Source organism: Eleutherodactylus coqui, chromosome 13 (assembly GCF_035609145.1).
Source record: "Eleutherodactylus coqui strain aEleCoq1 chromosome 13, aEleCoq1.hap1, whole genome shotgun sequence".
Classification (NCBI taxonomy): domain Eukaryota; kingdom Metazoa; phylum Chordata; class Amphibia; order Anura; family Eleutherodactylidae; genus Eleutherodactylus; species Eleutherodactylus coqui.
The window spans coordinates 51,001,165-51,022,289 of record NC_089849.1 but is presented as its reverse complement, the minus strand read 5'-3'; the positions used below and the strand labels follow the sequence as shown (position 1 = coordinate 51,022,289).

The following is a 21,125-nucleotide window of genomic DNA, read 5'->3' as shown; positions in this document are numbered from 1 at the left end:
ATCGCTCAGGGTGCTGCCGGCATGGAGGCGAAGTGGGCCAGGGAGCATTTTGCAGCATCTCCATTTACAGTAAGCAGACAATCATTCAGAAGTCAACGAACGACTGCTGTTTATACTGAACGACGCGTCATTCAGTCTTCTGTATTGAAAAACTGAACAATAGAACAATTCTCTGAATGTGATTACATGGGAGGATTATTATTATTAGGAATGTGACCGATAATCCTCCCGTGTAAAAGGGCCATTATTGCCCTTATTTGTTATTCAGTTTATGCCTGATTTTGGCATAATTTTACACAGTAAGAAAACAAATACAGAGAAAAATACAGATCAAATACTGATGACATGCAGTTGTAATTTCATCTGTAACTAGTCCGTATTACGGATCCATATTACAGACATGACAATGCGCTCGTCTGAAAGTGGCCTTAGGCTAGTTTCACACGGGTGATATCGGGCCGTGGATCACGAACTCACATCGCCCTCGCCATGCATGTGAAAGCTCCACTGATGCAAGGCATTTTCATGTGAAAACAGCCTAGCATCACTGTGGGGATTCCCTTTATACCCGTTACAGCTGAGGATCATGGAGTTTTCCCATTGATTTCAATGGGGCCAGCGTTGCTGCCGCCGGCCCCTTTGGAGACAATGGGCGATATCGCAGGAAGATAGAACATGCTGTGATGTGCTTTCTGCACAGCATCGCAATGCAGTGCTATGCAGGAAAACTTCGCTTATGTGTATGACTGCACTCCAATGAATGGGGTTCATATTTGCGAGATCTGTGTGTCCTGCAACGCACAAATCGCGCACAATTTTCTCGGCTGTGTGAAACGGCTGTAGACTAATTTATCAAAGGCAAATGTTAAAAAAATTGTAAGCCAGTGGTGTAAATGTATGGCTGCCCATAGCGGTTACGTTCTCACAGTTCACAGACGCAGGCTAGTTCTGCTTTAAGAACACAGTTGTCCTATGAAATAATTGTAGTAATGAATGCGGCAAAGAACATTGATATGCAGGTTACATCTTGTTCATGTTCAGGGCAGGACGGTTGGCATATCTCATCCCAACATGCTGACAGCTGAGTTAATATGCAGATGGTGATGGCACTGCGGTGACAACGCCATGTGTAGGGTCACAGTAGTCTGCAGAAGAATGACAATGTTGTCTGCCAGTAGGCCACTTCCACAATAACACAGCAGGCGCAAAATATTTTGGTATAAACATGAAGCTGTGCGAGCAAACACTAACATCTTTCTATCCGTATTCCAGGCTGGTGTCCCCAGAGCCCGCGCCTAAAGGCTTCCTAGTGATGGGCTCCAAATTCAGATACAGTGGACGTACGCAGGCACAGACCCAGCAAGCAAGCGCCTTGATAGACAGGCCTGCCCCCAACTTCAAGCGCTCCGCCAGCAAACGCTACACCCTGTCCCAAAGTCATGAAGGAGGTATGTATAGCTATACAGCCTTACAGAATCATGGAAAGCTCCTGTATAGAGAATGAATATGCCCTCGTAAGGGGTGTATCCTTAACCCCTTAACACCACAGGGCGTAAGTTTACGTCCTGGCTGTGGGGTACTTCGTGCAAGAGGACATAAACTTATGCCAAGTGGATGGTGCAGGATCAGAAGCTGAGCCCACGCCATCCTGCAGCGGGAGTCGGCTGTTACCGTTAGCCGGTCTCCCGCTGAAACAGTGGGGGGTACGTAAGGACAGAGACCCCCTGCGGTTAACGTCCTACATGCCGCGATCTTTATAGATCACGGCATGTAAAGGGTTCATAGAGGGTGCGCGCTCCCTCTGTGATGTTATTGAGGGCCAATGGGTTGCCATGGCAAGAGGACGCCAGATACTGGTGTCCTAGCTTGCCATTGCCTATGATCGCTATTGGAAACGATAAGGCATCGCAGTACAGAGGTCCTGCAATGCCTTGTCATAGCGATCATAGCTGCTAAGTTCCCTACAGGAACATAAAGGGTGTAAAAAAAAAAATTGTTAAAAAAAAAAAAAAGTAAAAAAAAAATAACCCCAAATTTTTTTGCTCATTTGTATAATGCCTATTTGTAAAAAAAATTAAAGATTTAAGAAAAACCCCACATATTTGGTATCATCATGTCCGTAATGACCTGAACAATACATTAAACACACTATTTATCCTGCACAGCACAAACTATTAGAAAAATGGAGGCAAAATGCTTATTTTATTCATTTTACCTTACAAAAATGCAATAAAATGGTACAAACAAAAACTACAGCTCGTGACGCAAAAATCAAGTCTACGCAGAAGCTCCGTCCATGGAAAAATAAAAAAGTTACGGGACTTTGAATGCAGCGATATAAAAATAATTTTTAATTCCCCACCGCCAAAAAAGAGTTTTTATTGTGCAAAAGTGGGAAAACTTTAAAAAATAATTTTTTTTGTATCATCGTAATCGTGCTGACCCACAGAAAAAGGTATTGCGTCAGTTATGCTGCATGTTATCGCTGTAAAAAAAAACAAAAAAAAAACAATGGCAGAATTGAGGTGTTTTCTCTCCCTGCTCTCAAAAAAGGTTTTACAATACATTATATGTAGGTCACCACGCAAAAAACAAGCCCTCATACGGCGATGTCGACGGAAAAATGAAAAAGTTATAGCTTTTGAAAAGAGGAGATAAAAATCGCTGCGTCCTCGTGGCCAAAATAGGCCATGTCCTTAAGGGGTTAAAGGGCATCTGTCATCACGTTAGAGCCCCACAAACTACATTATGGGATGTAAAGGTGAGGGGTTGGGGAGTTGGTCAGCTGCTTTTTCTTATACTTACCAGGCCCCCCATTCCAGCTCTGTGCCCCGGGGGAATCAGAGTGCGCACACAACTCGCTCTTTTCACAAGGCTGTGTCACACACTGATGTCTCTGGGGCACAGCACTAGAATGGAGGCCTGGAGCTCCCGTCCCATCAACTTTGAGCCCCATACTGTAGTTTCAAAAGTGATGTTTCAGCAGTGAAACAGTTACGTACGGTTTGGGGTTCGACAAAGTTTACTTTTCCTCATCAGTTGCATAGAGCTTGGTACTGGACATGATCAACAGTCGTTGAAAACCAAGAAGCCCTTCCTATCTGCCCTGAATTTTTTTTTTATTCTGTCTCATAGCGGCATTGTGTATTAAATAATGCATATGTGTGGTGTTTATTACGCCCCCCAGAACAATGGGCTCTATTGTGTGTAATAAGCAGGAAAGTAGAATATGCGGCGTTCTTTTTTATGCGTGAGTTAGGGCTCCTGTCCACGGGTATATGTGTAGAACGCTGTGGGTCTCCTCGCAACGTTTTACCAAATTGGTAAACAGCGTGCACTTCGCCTGACCGCGTATAACACGCACACAAAGTATTGCATATGGATAGCGTTTCATACGCTGCCTATACAAATGTATAGGGCTCATGCTACGTGGTAAGCAGAGAAATAGACCATGCTGCGATCTATTTCCTGTGCGTATCGATACATACTGTCTACACGCACATGTGCATGGATCAATGAAAGTCCACGTATCGCACGGCCGTGTACATAAGCTCTTATATGCAATGAAAAAAAAGTGGGTGTGACAAAAATCAATATATTTGAATTGCCGTGATGTTCTGTGTATTACACGCGTGTACATTGTGTGCCTAATATGTAATTAAAATACGCCCGTGTGACTGAGCCCTATCCCTAGGAGGGAGGAGACGCTTCTGCGAACTGTAGTCTCCTGGTTGTCACATGGTCTTAGCAGCAGAATAGGAGAACAGCAAACCAGATCCATAAAAAGAAAGCACCAATTAAGTCTATTTAGGCACGTGGCAATCTATCTTCAGACGTTGGGAAAGTCCTGGGCTTTTGGCACGATTGTCTGGCTGCGGGATAACCCCTATAGAGTCCCTGGGAGGTGTATTAATATCTCCTTTATTCCGGCCCTATCATTCACGTACATCCGCTCATTACTCTCTGCAGGATTTTCTAAACAAGCCGCAGTCAATGAAAACCACGAGTCCACGCCAGAGAAAAACCACGAACCATCCGAGCAAGAGGAGGAGGAAGGCGAAGAAGGGGAAGAAGTGACAACGCCAACCAAAATCAAAGAGCTGAAGGTGAGTCCATGAGGGTTGTAGCTGGATCTGTAAATGTGTAACACAGAAGGTTGTGATGACAGAAAATGGTTCTCGAAGACTTTTTTATGTTGCAATCTAAATTAATAAATGTAAATATTCGCCAAATTTTAGTGTTATTAGTGCGCTTCAAAGAAATATTAAACCTTTTTACCGACTTGATACGCAGTGTAGGGCAACAACTCCAGTTCTTCGCACTATATTGTCATTCAGATGTTTCAGGAACCATTGTTAGCAGCTATCTGAATGACCGCCGCTCGCTGTCCAGGTACCTTTGGGATCTTTTACGCATGTGGAATATTTCCGCAGTACACACGAAAGACGCACTGAGGGCTTCTTCAGACTAACATGTTTTAGCATGTTTTGTGGGCGTGAAAATGACACCTGCAAAGCGTGACGAAGCGGAACCATTGATTTTGATAGTTTGGTTTTTACTAGAGATGAGCGAGCGTACTCGGAAAAGCACTACTCGCTCGAGTAATTTGCTTTATCCGAGTATCGCTGTGCTCGTCCCTGAAGATTCGGGTGCCGGCACGGAGCGGGGAGCTGCAGGGGAGAGCGGGGAGGAACGGAGGTAAGATCTTTCTCTCCCTCTCTCCCACCCGCTCTCCCCTGCTCCCCGCTGCGACTCACCTGTCAGCCGCAGCGGCACCCGAATCTTCAGGGACGAGCACAGCGATACTCGGATAAAGCCAATTACTCGAGCGAGTAGTGCTTTTCCGAGTACGCTCGCTCATCTCTAGTTTTTACTAGTGTGATTCTTGCCCTATCTTTCTCGCATGCAGTTTTTCTATGTGTGAGAAGAGATAGGGCAGGACCTATCTGTTTGCTTTTTTTTCCCGTGTGCAATGACAAGCCGTGCGGACCATCCGCAGTACAGATTATAAAGAAAGAAGACAGGTACGCGGGGTCGCCGTCTGGGTCAGAGCCGGATTGCACTGCGGGCTCCCACGTGCGGCAGCTGGCCTAAGAGTACCGTAGGCTCATATATTATATGCAGAGTGCTGAATAACAGACATGAACTCTACAACTGTGTTATTAGTTTTGATAGATTGTGATTGTCTATAACGTAAATAACACTCAGACTTCATTTTATTAGAGATCGATGCAGAAATCCAGGTAAGGCTGAATGCACAGGGCTGGGTCTGATTCCACATGTGGGATCTTGCAGCGGAATCTGACCCTGTGCCCGGCCTGGGACCACCGCGTACCTGTGTGGATGATCTTCTTCTGTGCCGCAGATTTGCAGGCCGGCACGTGTGCAGTACAAATCGTCCCGCGTCGTCGCTAGGTGGTGACGGTATTTCGCGACCTTTCCGCAATGATAATTGTGGAAGGGCCGTGGATCGGATGGCTTCTCTTGACTTCAATGGACGCCGTCGGAATCCGCACTTAAATAGAACATGTTACGATTTTCTCTCTATGAGCAGAAAATCGCAATTGATTTCCGCTCATGGACATGGAAAAGCGATTTTTCCATAGCATGTTATGGGCAGTATTTGCTGCGGACGCCCACTCCAGATTCTGCAATTCAAATACGCCCGTGTGCATTAGGCCTAATCCTATAGGGTTCACTAACTTTTTCTTGCAACTGTAATATTTTTTGCATCTCGGCTGCTGCTGTATGTTATGGCGTGGCTTTTACGGCATGCTGTGGTGCGGTTTGTGCCATGGTTTTAATCACATTATGTCCTTATTAACACCAATTAAAGTGGTTGTCCCGCGCCGAAACGGGTTTTTTGTTTTTTTCAATAGCCCCCCCGTTCGGCGCGAGACAAACCCGATGCAGGGGTTAAAAAAGAAAACCGGATAGTGCTTACCTGAATCCCCGCGCTCCGGTGACTTCTTACTTACCTGGTGAAGATGGCCGCCGGGATCTTCTCCCTCGGTGGACCGCAGGTCTTCTGTGCGGTCCATTGCCGATTCCAGCCTCCTGATTGGCTGGAATCGGCACGTGACGGGGCGGAGCTACAAGGAGCCGCTCTCTGGCACGAGCGGCCCCATTCAGAAAAGAAGAAGACCGGACTGCGCAAGCGCGTCTAATCCGGCGATTAGACGCTGAAAATTAGACGGCACCATGGAGACGAGGACGCTAGCAACAGAACAGGTAAGTGAATAACTTCTGTATGGCTCATAATTAATGCACAATGTACATTACAAAGTGCATTAATATGGCCATACAGAAGTGTATAGACCCACTTGCTTTCGCGGGACAACACCTTTAATTTTTCTGCGGAGTCCGTGCAGATGGCCTCCATTCATGACAATGTAGGCTGTCCGACCCGCAGCCCATACGCAATTAACATAGCTTATGGCCTGCAGGTACCCACGTCATCGCTAAGCAACAAAAGAAAAGGTACTGCGCATGAGCGCCGGGGTCTCCTGCATGTGGAATCCAACCCGCTCGTGTAAGCCCAGCCTTAACACAGAACCAAAAAAAAGAGCAAAACTGGTGTGCATTCAGCCTTTAGATCTGCTGTAGCGTTTGCATGCTCCTGCCGTAACGCCACTGGTGCGTGTGAACAGCCCAAATATCACCAGTTGCCTAGTAACAAATACTTTAATTCTCTAACGTTTGGTAGCTGAAAAGGACTTAATTGTTAATTGCGAGTCTGTAAGAAAATAACATTTGCTCATTTGTTCCTGAGTAATCAATTTACGCATTTTTTTTCCTTGCAGTAATTGATTTACTGGCTTTCAAGTAATTTTAGATTGATCATCAAATCAGACAAGAGGATTTTCTCTTGCCCTTTTTAGGCTTGGGCTACACACCAACTTTTGTATCATGACAGCTTCAATGCCTGACAACTTAATTAGCAACGGCTACTAGAGATGAGCGAACGTACTCGGTAAAGCACTACTCGTCCGAGTAATGTGCTTTATCCGAGTACCTCTCCGCTCGTCCTGAAAGATTCGGGACGCGCTGCGGAGCGGGGAGCTGCAGGGGAGAGCGGGGAGGAACGGAGGGGAGATCTTTCTCTCCTTCTCTCCCGCCCGCTTTCCCCTGCTCCCCGCTGCGACTCACCTGTCAGCAGCGGAGCGCCCCGAATCTTTCAGGACGAGCGGAGAGATACTCGGATAAAGCACATTACTCGGACGAGTAGTGCTTATCCGAGTACGTTCGCTCATCTCTAACGGCTACACAACTTGTGTGCCAATACTGGTCAATGGGTATTTTCTGCAAACAAAGTTGCATGTACATAGAAGTCTATGTAGCCCCATAGAGTGTAGGAGTCACAGCAGTTCTCCTCCCAGCAGTCATGCTACAAAATGATGATGTATTCCCTCTGTCTAGGGCCAGTTTCAGAGCAGATTTTTCATCCAGATTTGTCCATATTTTGTGGACTATAATACAAAGTTAATAAGGATCTATTTATCTCAAAAGCTTTGGCATTCACAGTACAGGGTGGACCACAGAAAAGTACGCCAACACCCCACGGTCTTTGTTGCCCATAGCAACCAATCACAATGCAGCTTTCATGTTAGCTCAGCAGTATAAGTGGCGACTCCTTCTTCGTGACCCTCCCTATGTAATACACAGCGTAGAGTATGATGTGATGAAGATTAGGTTTTGTCCTTTAAATCCCCAAGTAATGACCTAAAAGAACATTTTTCTAGCATCCATAGTGTAGCCATAGGGGAATTGTGTCTATATCCATAATCAGGGTCTTATTTTTGAGCAACCTATGTATCATAAAGACAAGTAGCAAAATAGTTGGTTCATAGCAGTACAACACACAGCTGGAAAAATACAGAATTAAAGGGAAGGTGTCATAAAAAAAATGACCCATTACGTAAATCACATTTTTTTAAGAATTTGATTTTGTTTTCCATTTTCGATCACAATCTTTATTTTTTCCACTGAGCCTAATACTAGTCTGTCACTTCCTGATCTGTAGAGAAAGCTTTGCAGGAGTCATCTCACTAACATCACAGGCAGGATTACACTGCCTGTGATGTAACACCTAGATTGGAGATGAGTGAGCACGCTGGGTAAGGTCAGTTACTCGAGCAAGCCTCATCTCGAGTAACTGCCTTCTCCTCCGAGTGTGCTCGGGGAGGGAGGGGGAGGGGGGGTGGCGGGGGGGGGGGGGGGGGGAGAGAAATCTCTCTCACTCTCCCCTCTGCTCTCCCCCGCCACCCTCCGCTGCCCCCTCAAGCACGCTCGGAGGAGAAGGCAGTTACTGGAGATGAGCGAGGCTCGCTCAAGTAACTGACCTTACCCAGCGTGCTCACTCATCTCTAACCTAGATGTAGGTAATACAGGACCCACCATTCACAATAGGTGATCAGCTGTGACTACCTCCTCCCCCTCCCTGCACAATCACCACTGTGCAGGTCACAGAACATGTCTAGAACAGTCTCCCATACAAGTCAATGGGTTCCCTATTGTCCATTGTGTGAATGGCCCATGAAGCTGCTGTAAGGCATATCTTCTAAATGCTGTTAAATGTAGCTCAGGCATCATTGCCGCCCCCATAGTCATGTGTAGACAACAGAATAAAAAATCAGAAGATGGAAAACACATTATAAAAATGGAATATATTTGTTTCAATTTTGGAAAAAAAAACCCTTGGTCATATAGTCCTTTAAGTCAATATTTATTAATTTACTGTTGTTTTTGTACTTCCAATGCTTCTATTCCAACCCTAATTGGGTTTTGCAGGCTGCTAATCATCCCCACAGAATACTTCAGAACACGAGCGTTTAAACCTCAAAGCAAGATTAGCACACTCACTGTGAAACATGATTTCTGCTAGCAGAGAAGAACAGAACGTTACAGCCGTAGCATGGCAGACACAGACAATAAAAATGCCAAGAAAGCCTCCCACCAGGAGGATGCAAGGAGCACTAATCTAATACACTATATGGAAATAGTAATGAACAGAAATGGAAGGGTGGACGGAAGGGAAAGCTCTGCATGCAGCTTTTTCTTCCGGTATTCTGAGCCTGATCTGTGACGGAACCTCCAACTCTGATGCGGAACCGCCCTGAGAAGGACGTCATTTACTTTGTAGCTGGGCCCAAACCTAACCTGTCACAGCACATACACTAGGCACTATATGTATCTGGGCTAATCTGTTTGGTTGCTTCTGAATTGCGTACAGAGGAATGTGTACATGTAATGTAATGCAGTAAGCCAGTGTATGCTTTAAGCCATTTGATCTTGCTCATGTTTTTCTTGCCATATGTATAAACAGATATTTCATATGCATTTCGTATGTTTTCATGTATTATATGCATCTTGTATATTTGTTTATAGGTATCTGTATTCTTACGTACACTTACATTGTTACACTGCTGCATAATTTCAAATATGAGTGAACCAAGTTTATGTCATATATCATTATGTGTCCACAAGTAAAACGCAGGTATTAGTTCTAGATGTTTAGTTGGTGCATATCTATATTTCTTTGTATCCATATATGTCTGTATGTGCAGCTTTGTTTCTCACACTCACTCGCTTGCTTCTGTTTCTTGCCTATTGCTACCAGTCGGAGCAAGAGAGCACTCCCCGGCACAAGGAGGTACCCACCTGTAACCAAACATCCATTTACCTATCCTAGTTCCCATCTACCTACCCCAAACCTAGCATCCAGCTAGTACCCCTCTATCCCAATGTACCTTAATACCACTTTTGTCACTGTGAATCCCATCAGCCTATCCTAAAATCTATCCCACACCCTATCCACCTATTAATCCTTCTCCTAAATGCATTATATCAGCCATGTGGTGGCCAATGTAATAGATTATTGGGGTCTTATATACAGTCCTCAGTTCATCCTGGAAAGTATGTGTATGGGTGCTCACAAATGTACTATATGTTTTATTATACAACTAAGCCAATACAATTTGAATTATTCCAATCTAGTCCAATTTTCCAGGTTGTTTACCCCGTTAGGGACGTGGCCCTTTTTTTTTCATTTTCAGTTTTACCTCCCCGCTTTTAAAAAATCATAACTGTTTTATTTATCCATCAGCATAGTTGTATTAGGGCTTGCTTTTTGCCAATGAGCTGTATTTTTCAATGGTACTAATATACCATATAATGTACTGAAAAACTTTTAAAAATTTCTAAGTGGAGTCAAATGGGGAAAAAATGAAATTCTGACATCTTTGGGGAGAAGGGTGGGGGTCTTGTTTCTACGACGAGCACACTGCAGCAAAAAGGACATGGTAATTATGTTCTATGAGTCAGTGTGATTACTGCAACACCAACTTTAGATCTTTTTTTGCTGTTCTACTTTTAAAAAATAAATTTTTGGAAAAAAAATCATCTTCTGATAGCCACAATGTTTTTACTTTTCTGTTAAATTAGTAGAAAGGCTCATTTTTTGCAGGACTTTAATTACCTTCTTATTTTTTATTAAGTGATAAAACTTTTTAAAGTGATTTTTACATTTTTTTTAGTGTTCTCCTTAGGAGACATGAACCTGTGATGGTTTGGCTGGTCCTGCAGTATGATCTAATACCATAGTATTACATTATACCGCAATCTGACAGGCAATCTGCAATGGCAGCCTTGGTCGCTTTCGGGTGTGCTGATCACAGCTGTTGTAGGCAGGTATCGGCTATAAGAAACAGCCAGCACCCGCCTTGTATGGAGCCGGATTGATTCCCAAACACCTTCCATGCAAACCCCAAACCTCCATGATTTAACTGTACATCCTGGAGTGTTAGGGGGATAAAGGCTATGGGCATCTCTGCACTGACATTTTTGTTGTTCATTTTCTCCTACAAAATGAAGTAGCTTTCTAAATGGTCTTTCCTAAACATTTCCTATCATTTTGCTGCTGCAGAGTGTGTGTAACTCCTTTACCTAGCTGGCTGTGCTGCTGCTTCTGACATTTATTTGACAGCACACTGCTCAGACTGTGTCTGCAGTCCTCTCAGTGTTAAGAAGGGGGGGGGGGGAGAGGCTGTGCTTGGTTGATTAGGTTGTGAAGAAGGGACAAAATATCCAAGTTTTGAGGAAGGGCAGATCAGCAAGGCTTTAAGTAGGTGGATTTTGGAGTGGTATTCTGTAAGAGCCTATCCACACAAGACATTTAAGAAATTGTAAAAGAGTCTATCAACACAAAACTGTAGAAGAGCCAACCCATTCAGTCAATGGGATATTTTGTAAACAGTAGAGTTACTACAACACAGCGAGCCATTCAGGGATATTAAGGAAATCCTGTCCTCACCTCAGGACATTTTTGTTATTATATATTTCACCATGAACAATGGCTGCAACTATGTTCGACACTAATTTCTTCAGGCAACAATAGAGCGTTTGCATCATTAGAGTCTACTGATTCATAGATCAGAATTTGGGTTAAATTATCTCACTTTATCAAGAATATTGTTATTAGTGGCTGTGGACTCCGGGAGCATTTTCTTTGTTCAGCAATAACATGTAACCTCCATAGCTAGCCCCTAAGTAGAATACAAACATCCCATATACATTATTTCCATAATACACAGTTACCTTGTCTGGTCATAGAATACACACACTAAACAGAATTACCAAGTATAATGCTTATGTGTCCTCTCTAAGCCACCCGCTTGTCTAGATTTCCTGCCCATCCCTACCTCTTCCCTGCATTTACTTCCCCATTTTACTAAAATTTTCCCAGTTTAGAAGATTCGTGGTGGACATGTCTGCTGAAACGTTGCATCCCTCATAGCCATTTTATAATCACAAGTTTTGTTTTTTAAAACTACAGGAACCCCTTCACTGCCAGAGAGGTCTACAGCATGTGGTGGAGTGAAGGGGTGAAGAGTTAGGCACTGACACTATTTATTGTTCTATCCATTCCTTAGTTCCTGGACAAGTCACAGGATGTCCTACTGAAGCATCAGGCCAGCATTAATGAGCTGAAGAGAACACTGAAGCAACCCAACAGCAAGCTAGTCCACAGAGAGCGTGGGCGGGAGAAGAGGCTGCCCTCCTCACCGACATCCTCCTCCTCCAAACATGAGGTCAGTGAGAGTTACTTCTCTTCTGGATACAATATTAACTATCTGTACACAGTATCTGAAGGCAGTCATAAAAGCTTTGACATCAGTTTCTGGTGTGAAAAAGTCGCAAAATTTTGGGCAAATGGGGATTTATGTTAAATCTGAAAACTTTTTGGCTTTTGCACTGCCCTCTTCACTTTTATGAAAAAGTGTGTGGCTTGCCAGGAGGAAGAGTGGGCGCCCTGGACCGAAATATTTATGTATGATTTACACCAGAAACTGGCAAAAAATTATACCAGAAATATATGCCAGGTCAGACTAGGCGAGATGTACCTCATTATGTAACGTGTTTCCCCCAAAATAAGACACTGTCTTATATTAAATTTTGCCCCAAAAGAGGCACAGAGTCTTATTTTCAGGGGTAGGTGGGGTAAAGCGTATACTCACCTCGCAGCCGGCATTTGCGTCCCCAGCGATGATCTCCCCAGTGTAGCGTCAGGCTGCTCTGTAATCCTCCCCGCTGTTATCTCTCTCTGGTAAACGGGGCTTTGAATTCCCCTGCCTCCAGCAAGAAGTGGTGTGATTGGATCAAGCGCCAGCCAATCAGTGATGTTATTCACTGAATGGCTGTGAATGATCGAGCGCCAGCTGTGATTGGCTGGCGCTCAATCCAATCACAGTGTTTACTTGCTGGAGGCGGGGGAATTCAAAGCCCTCTTTGCCAGAGATAGATGACAGCAGGGAGGATTATAGAGCAGCCTGCCATACCGTGGGGAGAACATAGCCGTGAACACAGATGCTGGCTGCTAGGTGAGGTTTTTTTTTTTACCTAATGTAGCTAGGGCTTATTTTCGGGGGAAACATTGTATTAGGCACATCCTGCCCTGGGGTAAATCCTATTAATACCGGCATTTAAAATGCTGATCTTATTAAATCTCCCTGATTATTGTCTGGTAAATCTTATACACTCTCACCTAAGTGCTCAATCATTCGCTGCTCCCCACTTTCTGCTGTAGCGATGATGTCACCTTCATTAGGGAGTTGTGACCACTGTAGCCAATTACTGTCTTAATTCAGCTGTTGATTAACTGCAGTAGTCAGATACCTCTGTGTTGAGATGTTATCGCTGCTTCAGTAGGGAGTAGAAGGCAGCGGGTGAGTGGGCATCAGCGGAACGGGAGCGATGGGTATCGGGTAAGGTGAGCGTGGCTTCTTTTATGTTTGTACAGCAGGGTGAGGAGTTCTGTAGAGGTTTCTGCCTGAATATCCTCTTTAAGAGCAGCATTTCAGTGTAAAATCTTATTTATAATGTGCTGAACAATCTGCTGCAGTGTCGGTAGGTAAGGGGTGAATCTACAAACAGATTGCCAGTTGTCATGTCTCATGAGGGAGCAGATGATTAATCACAGTACTGAGGCTGGAAGAACATGTGATGCTCACGCAGGACACTCATCAGAGCTGCTTGCTAGTTCATATGAAGAAGGCAAAAGTTTGTGGGCTGGGGGGAAAGGGTGCAGTGGTCCTGAGAATGGGAAGGCATCACAACAGCGATTGCCCGCCCTTCTGGAGAGGAGTTTGTGAAAAACAAACAATCAGAGATGAAGTCTGCAAAGGGGAAAAACTGCTGAAAATGCATCATCAAGTACTGAGAAATACTAATATTACTCAAGATCACACATAATGCCCTTTTCTGGTAATTCACATAGAATGATAGGTATGCTTTAACAGTTCACCTGTAGTTAGCCTAAAAACAGAAAATTGCAGAAAAAGACCACATGCAGGAGTGTAGCTAAAGGCTTATGGCCCCTGGTGCAAAAGTTCAGCTTCCTCCTTCCCCTCTTCTCCTCATAGTTGCTGACCATGGACCGCCCAGAACTTTCCGCTGCATCACTCAGTCTCTTAAGTGGCCCATAGATGTGATAACAGCCAGGAAGGTTCTTAAAGTCTTAAAAGAGCAGGGGCACATGCCTCTAAATACATAGTTTACCCTTGCCAACCCCCCAAAACTTAAAAAAATATTCTCAACTACTGTATACCTATAAAACTATTTTTATAATACAGCAGGCTTAGATACAGCAACTCAGCTATTGTATACCTCTAAATAATGTAGTCATCATACAGTATAATAGTCAGATGTCAGTTCTGCAGAGTGATAATGATTACAGTGCATTTACCTCCAATAATCACTGAGACGTCTTCTCTAATGGGTGATGTCCTTGATCCCTATTCTTCTCTATCCTGTCGCCATCCCCTCCACTTAGTGCTCCCAACACGGAGTAATAATTTCAATTTGTGACCCCCATAAGGCAATAGTAGTCCCTTCTGTGCCCCAAACACTGATATGTAGCCCCTCCACACATTAGTTACCCCCTCCGTGCCCCATAATCACACATTATTTTTTCCCTCTTTGCCCCACACACATTAGTGGTTCCCTCCATGCCCTCCGCCCACACATTAGTGGCCCCCTTTTGTGCCCAGAACACAGACTGGGACTATGGGTGATTCAGAGAAGTGGAGATTCTGTTAGACATGTGGTGCAGCGTTGAGCCATGGGGGGTTAGATAGCATCCTGTCTGCCATAGTGGCACTAGGCCCATTAGCAGCTGTGACTCCTGCAACCCCTAAAGCTACGACACTGACCACATGGTCTATCTGGTCTTCCCTGATATTACATCTTTTTTAGACTAGATATATACTCATTGTCAAAAAAATCACGCTTCTAGAAGAAGTTGTTGGAATGAATTGAAACTTTCTCTGTGTGATTGTAACGTTGATATAAATGAGTGATTACAATATCAGAGCAAAAGGAGAATTTATTGTGGAAAACTGAATACTTGAAGGGAGGCGCTAATACCCTGTTGTTCTGCCTCTAGCTGGGATACAAGATGTGATACGGGCAGGCATGGAGGCTCTAGTACCCTGTTGTACCACCTCTAGCTTGGATACAAGATGTGATATGGGTGGGCATGGAGGCTCTAGTACCCTGTTGTACGGCCTCTAGCTTGGATACAAGATGTGATACGGGCAGGCATGGTGGCTCTAGTACCCTGTTGTACTGCTTCTAGCTTGGATACAAGATGTGATACGGGCAGGGAAGGAGGCTCTAGTACCCTGTTGTACCGCCTCTAGCTTGGATACAAGATGTGATACGAGGGTGCATGGAGGCTCTAGTACCCTGTTGTACCGCCTCTTGCTTGGATACAAGATGTGATACGGGGGGGGGGGGGGAGGGGGGAGGGGAGGGGAGCATCGAGGCTCTGGTACCCTGTTATACCCTCTCTAGCTTATATACAACATGTGATATGGCTTGGCATGGAGGCTCTAGTACCCTGTTGTACCGCCTCTGGCTTGGATACAAGATGTAATTCGGGGGACATGGAGGCTCTAGTACCCTGTTGTACCGCCTCTAGCTTGGATACAAGATGTGATACAGGCAGGCACGGAGGCTCCAGTAGCCTGCTGTACTGCCTTTAGCTTGGATGTAAGATGTGATATAGGTGGGCATGGAGGCTCTAGTACCCTGCTGTACCGCCTCTAGCTTGGATGTAAGATGTGATATGGGGGGAGGGGCATGGAGGCTCTAGTACCCTGCTGTACCACCTTTAGCTTGAATGCAACACGTGATACGGCTGGGCATCGAGGCTCTAGTACCTGTTGGGCCCCCTTTGGCTTGGATGTAAGATGTGATACGGGTGGGCATGGACGCAAACTAATTCTGTATGGTATCCTGTGGCATATCGGTCTACATTTTCTACAACTGAGCCTATACATCCTGCAAATTTGGTGTCCCAGATGATCCCATTCATGTTCTATTGGCGATAAATGTGATGACTAGGCAGCCAAGGAAGTGTGACAATGTTGTGGACACATTCCTGTTTCATTATCCTGCTGGAAAATGTCTCTTGGAAGCCGCCATGAGAGGAACACATGTGGCTGCAGCATGTCCTGAACATATGGCTGAGCTGGTATTGTCCTACTAGGGGTGACCGATTGTTGTATGCAATGGCCTTCTGGATCATCACACCAGCAGTGGGGGCAGTGTACCGTTCCACGGCACAGGCAGGATTAAGGCGCTCCCCCCTATGTCTCCATACACAAACATGACCGTTGTCCGTGCTCAAACTGAACCTGGATTTGTCACTGAAGACAACCCAGTTCTACTCTGTAGCAGTTCAGTTTCGTCATTCACAACACCACTGCAAGTGTAAGCGACAGTGTGTGGGTGTCAAAGACCGTACATGTAATGGGTGCCATGAGACCAAATGTCTTTCAGCCAAGCACTTGGAAATGGTTTCGACAGACACAAGGGCCTGTAATGATGGTGCAACCTGTCTCTGGATGGCGGACAATGAAACAGTTTGAGCTGCTCGCGCTTGTTGGTTGATCAGATGATCCTCTCTACTGGTGGTCTGTTGAGTATGCCTGATCCCAGTTGCCTTGTATGCGTACATTTACACATCCATTGGTCCAACACCTTTTAACAGTCTGATGAGAACGGCCGCGGTGGCTGGCAATTCATTGATACGACTATCCAGCTTCTCGCATCCCAGTAATCCGCGCCTCTCAGACTCTGTAAACTGGGCAAAATCTCTTTGATTGTGTCATAGAGGCGTCAAGTGGTCAACAAGCTCTACCCAAGCGGAAAAATAGGTCCACTAAACACAAGTAGCCTTTAAGAGCCTTTTTATAGGCCAAGGATGGAACCACTTTTAGGGCCTCCGGTGGCAAGACAGTTCATCTAATCATTTCCATATCGGAGATGTAACTGCATGCCGAGTTTTGCAGCAACACTCCCTCTAGGTTCAGCTTTTTGGCACTAAGTTTGTCATCCCAGGCATGCTTGAATTAATCTATTTTTGATTTTCCAACTACGCCTGAAGTTTGTTCCAGGCACCTACTACTATGTCAGTAAAATTATATTTTTCTGACATTGCTTCCGAACATTCTGGGCTTGTACTGATAGCAATGCTAGATAGAGATATATATATATTTTTGGAAAGACAGACCAATTCTCCCAATCATCCCTTCCTTATTTTACTAGTGTTATTACAGTCATCATTGATATGATAGCGATCGTGGACTATGCTTCCACTGAAGATGATAGCCGCCTGTGCTACATACACTTTACTTTTTAAGTGCCAGAAAAACTATATAATTCCTCCAAAAACACTCTGAATTCCTGCATTTCTCTTCAATGTATCTGACAGCGGACTACCTACCGCGAAAATGCAATCTCATTAAATAACATTTAATAGAAAAGACGGACCCCGAGTGGCATTTTCAGATACATATCAGAAATGATATCTAAATGGATTTTGAGACCTATAGCGGTCACCCCAGCATTGTATCAGTGAAATAATCAAGCTGTAGTCGGGAGACATTTTACTATTCTATGTCTTTCCTATGATGTCTAAGGAAGCCAGAATGTTTCCGTGAACATGCACGGAATATTAAAAAACACACTGCAGTCATCCTTCCAGGTACAGATAACGTAGCAATTGCTTCATTAATCCAGAACCCCATAGAGACTTTTCTTCTGAAGGTTCTGTCTGGAACATCTTAATTCAGCTTGATCAGATTTCTACTTCTCTAGTCTCCCCAGAGATTTATCAAAGCGTTTACCTAGGGGCTGGAACTCTATTGGCGGCCTCAGCAGCAGCTCACTATGTCTTGATTGGACTGAAGCAAGGGAAATGTAGCCTTTTTTTCCCCCTGCAACCATCGCAGTTTTCTATACCGTGTTCTATATTTTCCAGCTCTTACTAACATTTGGCACTATGACTTAACAGTCTGTTGCTCAGATCTCACTCCTGTCGGAATGTACTTTTGTGTAACCTTCTACGCCTCTGTTTTGGGTGCCCGTACCGAGACACTCTTGCACTGCAGGTATGTTCAGTATAGATTCAATACATGCCGTGTCACGTTTGATATACACTACATTGAAGCATTAGGCGTCGGCAGCCTTTTTTTTTTTGACTGTATTAAAAATCTTTTTTTTCAGTACAGAGTATACTTTTTAGCAACAGTCGCCAAAGGGCATGTATGCCTACACCCATATTAGGGGGCTTTTACATGGGTGGAATATTTCTGCAACACCACTGGCTATAATGTGCATTCTGATATGGAATTGAAAAATGTCATAATTATGCTGGCAATTCCATATCAAAATATGGCTCGTTCACATAACCGTGATGCACGGCTGTGTGATACATGGCGAACGGAGTCAATGAAAGTAGATGGAATTTCATTGATCCATTCACATTGGCATGTAAATACTGCGTGTAGATACGTGTGTGAAAAAGATCGCAGCATGCTCTATTTTACAGCGTATCACGCAGCGAGAGCCCTGTTCTTTTCTATGGGTAGCGTATGCAATGCTGTCCATATGCAATACATTGCATATGGGTGACGATACATATGCAACACCGCTATGAGACGGAGTGAGGATTTTTTTTTAACCCCTTCCAATCCACTGTCTGACGTCTGAAGACATTATGATTTAAGGCTGTACAGCTCCAATGTTGGAAGATGTCCGTCGGGGTTCTCTTACTGTATATTGCCAGCCTCTCTGCTGTCGGAGCCTATCCAACGTGTCACCTCATGCAGTACTGGCTTTAGCCAGCATATAGCGCCATTGTATAACGGCAGAAAAAGAGTAAGCTGCCTAGGAAAACCAGGATACAAATTGGATTGGAAAGGGTTAAATGGCAAAAGTCACACTGCACATGACAGCGTGCATGAGAAATGCTGTTATGCGCCATGCACTTGCAGCCATACGCGGCGATAGTCGGCTGTCCACCGACTCACCTAGACCGCATGACCCACGCCCAGTTTTATGCATACTGTCGTGTAAATGAGCCCTAAGGCATGCAGAATTTTCCACATGGTAAATTCTGTTACATGATGGTGAAATATTCTGCTTGTGTTATAGGTCCCTTAGATAACTAACAACGCCTAGCATATTTATATATGCGTGTGATATGCTTACATACAGTTAGTGGATAGACACCTTGTATTCCTGTATATCCTTAGCATACTGCGCAATAATTGAATTTTACAAAAGCAATACAATATCCCAATGATACAATGCCAGCATGCAACAGCCGCACCTTTTTAACCCAATAAAGACCAAGGGTCGTAAATATATGGTGCTTGGTCTTGGGCTTTAAACCCACGCCATTGTAAATGTACAGCGCGAGTCTAAAGCTCCTGCAATCTAGCAGCCTGGTCATTAGAGACAGCCAAGGACTCAGAAGCATTTTATAACCACTTCTGCCTTTTCTTCCCTGCTTACATAGCGCTCATTGAGTGCATAAAGCAGGGGTGTCCAAACTTTTGCCATCTCTGGCCTAAAATGGAAGAAAAAGAGTTGCGTCAGGCCGCACATTAAATATGCAAACACTAATAAAAGCTGATTAGTCAAAAAGAATGTCAATTTTCGTGATACCCGCCTCCAAAGATCAGCAAAACCATCCAAATAATAATCCTAATTTTGCAGCGGCCTGTTTGGGGGAACTTTTTAAAATTGTCTAGCAGGTCCCAGGTTTGTGATCACTTATATAGAAAATGGACATATCTAAGTTATTACGCCATATGAATTTGAAAAATACTTTTTATTATAAAAGTAAAAGAAAAGAGGGCAACAAAACTAATGGGTCATTTGGCATTGTATTTGAGAAACACTCAAATAACTCCCATCGTCCCCATAGTACTCCAAACAGCCTCCATTGTCCTCCACTGTGCACCCAAACAACCCCCGCCGCCAGGCCATAAGGACTCCAGACTGGAGTCACTGCCTGCTTCTACATGCAAGTCTAGACACACAAACCTGTCCAGGCCCGCATGCAGTTTACAGCTATGGGCCCATTTCTGACACCAGAGAAGGGACACACAGCGTCTGTTGGCCACGATGAGAGAGGCCATTGTTTCTCGTCTGTAACTCGATACTGGTTAGGAGCGGTCAGGACGAGGAAGGCCAGGAAGAAGAACTGCATGCTGGACCCAGAGTGACTGAGTGAGTCACAGAGCTACGTTAGCCTGTGTAAAGCCCCAATTACACACAAATATAATTGCTCAAAATTTGCTTAAAAGTCAGTTTGAGTGACAGTTTTGAGCCGTCATTTTGCATACCTACTAATGAGCACTAATGCCTATTAGTAGCTTATTAGCTTCAATTGCATTTAAATGAAGCTCCCTTCATTGTATGCAGATAACAGTGGGTGGTCTGTTATCTGCATACAGCTCCATTGTTCTCCCTTGGGACAGCAGCTGAGAACAATGTTATCAGTGCTCCTGCGGAGAATCACAGAGTGCGGTCCCTGCTATCAGCTTGCTAGCCGAACTATGGTTTTCATGCTGAACTAAAAATCATCGTTCAGCCAAAAAGCTAACGATGGTAGCATTTACATGCAACAATTATTGCTCAAAAGACATAGCATTAACGAATTTTGATTGATAATAGCTGCGTATAAATGGGTCTTAAGAGTGGAAGCACACAGCCTGACGCTGCCAGGTACTGCCTGCGGCCTTACCTCCAACAGATTGAGCCTGTGTATGCCCCTCTCCCCCTCCAGACCCACTCGCAGTCGCACATGTTATGACCACGATCGTTACTCCCCCCCGCCTTTAATAATCAAATAACAATGCATACCTGCTTCGCCAAATCACTGCAAGCACATATAACGTCTGATGTTGTGAAAAAATCTTATAATGTTTTCAGTAAGTTTATGATTTTCTGCTGGGCTACATTCATAGCCATCCTAGGCAGCATGAGGCCCATTGGTTGGACACTCTTGGAATTGTGTAAGCAGTAATGTTGTTTTCTTTATTCAACCTGGTGATCACGTGATCATCGGCGACCCCCCAGCATGGCAGACATGCTGAATCTTAGCAGACCCCAGCCAAGCTCTGCCAGTGTTTATAGGGGAATGTTTTCACTTATAACTGGGGCTCCTATGAATGCCCCAGTTACAGTGGAAAATTGTAAAATTAGAAAATAATGACATAGTAAATACCCTTCAGAAGTTTTATATGACGTCATGGGGGGCAAAGATGTAA

At 44.4% G+C, this 21,125-nt stretch overlaps 1 protein-coding gene across 4 annotated transcripts in view; it reads left to right on the top strand.

Moving 5' to 3' along the window:
• The window catches only part of EPB41L1 (erythrocyte membrane protein band 4.1 like 1), a 129,715-nt gene that overhangs the window by 92,273 nt on the left and 16,317 nt on the right, over nucleotides 1-21,125 (top strand). For all 4 annotated transcript variants that reach the window (XM_066587807.1, XM_066587805.1, XM_066587808.1 and 1 more), the window contains exons 12-14: nucleotides 1,273-1,448; nucleotides 3,970-4,106; nucleotides 11,931-12,089. In XM_066587807.1, the coding sequence (XP_066443904.1) occupies nucleotides 1,273-1,448; nucleotides 3,970-4,106; nucleotides 11,931-12,089 (472 nt within the window). The remainder of the gene's footprint in view (nucleotides 1-1,272; nucleotides 1,449-3,969; nucleotides 4,107-11,930; nucleotides 12,090-21,125) is intronic.